This window comes from Austrofundulus limnaeus, unplaced genomic scaffold (assembly GCF_001266775.1).
Source record: "Austrofundulus limnaeus strain Quisiro unplaced genomic scaffold, Austrofundulus_limnaeus-1.0 Scaffold4, whole genome shotgun sequence".
Taxonomy (NCBI): domain Eukaryota; kingdom Metazoa; phylum Chordata; class Actinopteri; order Cyprinodontiformes; family Rivulidae; genus Austrofundulus; species Austrofundulus limnaeus.
The window spans coordinates 5,415,805-5,419,215 of record NW_013952406.1 but is presented as its reverse complement, the minus strand read 5'-3'; the positions used below and the strand labels follow the sequence as shown (position 1 = coordinate 5,419,215).

The 3,411-nt window shown below is 35.7% G+C and overlaps 1 protein-coding gene across 2 annotated transcripts in view; it reads left to right on the top strand.

Annotated features, from left to right (window-relative positions):
• Positions 1-1,857: 1,857 nt before the first annotated feature.
• Positions 1,858-3,411, top strand: part of pbx4 (pre-B-cell leukemia transcription factor 4) — a gene marked incomplete at its 5' end in the record, with an annotated part of 20,614 nt that continues 19,060 nt past the window's right edge. For both annotated transcript variants that reach the window (XM_014024886.1, XM_014024894.1), the window contains 1 exon segment: positions 1,858-1,921. In XM_014024886.1, the coding sequence (XP_013880340.1) occupies positions 1,858-1,921 (64 nt within the window).

Here is a 3,411-nt window from a genome sequence, read left to right as displayed (position 1 = left end):
AGTGAATATAACATTAGAAAGAAAGCTAGAAAAATGCCAAAGTCTGAGAGGAAAAATAGAGAAGCTGTGGAGAATCAAGGCCTCAGTCATGCCAGAGGTCATAGGAGCACTTGATTCTTCGACTTTATATATTTATATTAAGGATAGATGGATGGATTGGCAAGTCAAATGCTATTACCCCAATTGTTCAAATTCCCCTAACTGCAGTTCAAGAAGCCACTTGAAGTTTCCTATAAACTTTATTGTGTAGCACAAGTGATTTTTGTGTGCTTACCATTTAGGGCAGGGGTGTCAAACTCATTTTCACCGAGGGCCACATGAGCGTTATGGTGGCCCTCGAAGGGCTGTTTGTAATGAACTTTGACGTTTCATGTTTGACTAAACAGTGTTTTAACATGTCCTCTTTTAAACACTGATAAGAAGTGTATGACTGATTAAATCTGAATTAAAAATACAGAAATATTATTAAAAGTAAAACTAATGAAGTTTTACTCACTGATGAGTGTCTAGTAAGTATGCATTATGGCAGATTTAGTTTATGGTTGATGCTGCTGACTTTTAAGCAGCTTATTTTCAGACATTAACACTGCTATCCAACTAAATTGCTCAGTTACTTAAAGTTACATCAACAGCTCAGGGGTAGGACAGTTGTTATTATCTTTCACTTTTTAAGTTTATTTTGTTGCATTTAATCATAAATTTAGTGTACAATTGATATAAGAAACAATTTTCATGTTAATATATACATATATATTACACATATTATATGTGTGTATATGTTAACACACATACACACACACACACACACTTTTTTTGTTTGGGGGGGCCCCCCCCCCCCCCCCTCCGTGGGCCACACAGGAGCCACCTTGAGTTTGACACGTGATTTAGGACATTATGAAAATGAACTTACACAGTTACATGTCATCAGTAGATTTTTGTGACACAAAAGAGACGTTCATAGTCAGATTTCAGAAAGGATTTGGTTTTTGCTCTAGTATTCACCATCCTTGTCTTTTGTGTATGTGTGTTTGACCCCACAGCTACAGATGCTAATTTTGGGTGGGGGGTTGGGTTTAGGACCAAGATGTGGATTGAGTTTAGGTTAGCTTTATGGTCAGGTAGGTACCTGTGAGGTTAATTTTAGAGTAAATGGTCAGGGTTAGGCCATAAAATTACCAAAATGTGAATGGAAGTCAATCCACGGTCCCCACRGGGATATAAAAACAAACCTGTGTGTGTGTGTTTACAGTGTAGAGTGTCTGCTTCTTCTCATCATCTTTCCTGTTTCTGGTGTGTTTTTGTGGCAGCAGTACTACAGCATTTGAGTCATTCTTTGTTTCTGTGTGAATGAAAACAGTTTGTGGAGATGGTGCCATGTTTAYGAGGAAAATCATTGTTTTGGAAGGACAACATTTCCATGTGTTCAGGGCCTAATTACTGTCACCCTAATTAATCAAGAAAATGAATGAGTTTTGTTTTTGTCATTGCATTTAAATTTAAAACGTTTTGTCACCTCACCATCTACTTTCATGCAATGACAGCTTCTTTAAGAGGTTGAAATCAGATCATGTGTATTACCTCTGAAATTAGGTTCACAGTAATCATGACCTTGAGGTTTGGCATTATTACTTGTTCCATCAAGCAAAGTATTCAAATGACAACATTACTCTTGTTAGTGTGGACTGACGCATCAAGGATGCTCCTGTGCTAATAAAGGCATCTGCCTATTCAAAATGCCTCTAAACATCATGGCTTTGTTGTGTTTTTTGGCATTACGCACTTTAGAAATGATGCATGCATCATGCATACACATCTTTTACCTGTTTCATCCCTCTTCTTTCTTACAGAAAGCATGCCCTGAACTGTCACAGAATGAAACCAGCACTCTTCAGCGTTCTCTGTGAGATCAAAGAGAAGACAGGTGAGATTTTACTTCACTCTGTATACTCCGGTGTGCACAAGCTGTAACTAACTGGTGAGATAGAGTGCCTTTGCTTCAGGTTCTTTTAGTAATGCTTTCTTTTTTAAAATTCTTCTGATGAAAATAGGTTGATTGAAAATTGCTTATCTTTATATTAAATGTATTTRTTATTTGTGTATACTTTAATTCAAGATTACACAAAATATGCACACAATGGCTGTTTTGAGCAATTATAATAGAAGCTCAGGCTATTTCTSAGTATTGTCCAAATGAAATGAATCTTAGTAACTTTTTAGAAACAGTCAGACAGCAGAACTCGCAAACATCTCTGATTTTACTTACTGTCATTGCAGTGTTTATTAAGTTCAAATTGTGTGATTTTACATTTTGTCATTTTCTATTTTAAATGATGAATAGTAATTTTTTAATATGTATGAACTAATAGACTTGCAAATGGGTAAAGATTGGCAATATTTGCCTTGTTTAAAGCATGGCAGAAAAGACAGGCTGGAATTATCTTTGCAAGTATTAAAAACTGCACTAAAGTGTAAATGGAAGTAAATTTCTACAACATAGGAACCTCTAAACTCTGAACTGTCACATTTAATGATTTGTTTTTAAGTTGGTTTTGTAGTGAGTTTTAATATTTTGATGTTTTWATTTGTTAACTGTATTTTACACTTTTATTTCATGTTGCTAAAAGCCCATCTAGGGACGGGCATTGCAAATTAGCTCTGACTATAAATGTTAAAGTGTATAGTATTGTTAATACTTGACACTTGTCCCTATTCAACTAAACAATAAATCAAAATGAAATGAAATAACACTAAATTTCAATGCACACAATTAATTCAAGTCTTCCCAGTAGATATTTATCTTCAAAGTAAACAGTTGATTATGACTTGTCACTAATTATGTCAGCTTACTAATAAATTTTAGTTAAAATCAGATATGATATTTATGATATGGTAGGTTACACGGGGTAGTTTTTTTAATCTTTCTGGGATCTTTTCAACCTTCTTGTGTTCTGTTCCTTTTCTTTCACTGTCCTTATGTATTTTATAACAGTAAGCCTCTCTTGTTCAAATACAATTTGAAAATGCTGCACTGCTGCCTATTGTGGCCCTCTGTCAATAATGTATTATTGCTCTCCAGTGATTGGAGAAAAGTAAAGGCTAGGCTTGAGAGAGTGGGGCAGGGTATACTGTTTCCCAGGCAACCAGTGGTCTTATTTACCCTAATGCCATTCACTTTGATTTTCATGTTTAGTCTCCCAACAAACTAGATAGAAGGAAGGATAGTACGTGTACTGTAACCACATAAGAGAAGCTGACAAGAATGGAGTTGGATATACAGTATGTTCATACTTGAGGCAAGTATTCCAAACATGGGATGCATAGATCTAAGCTTTGCCTGTACTCTGCTGGCCATCTGCCATATAGTTCCCTGACTGCACTGTGTACCTGCTTTGGTATTTCATTGCCACTGTC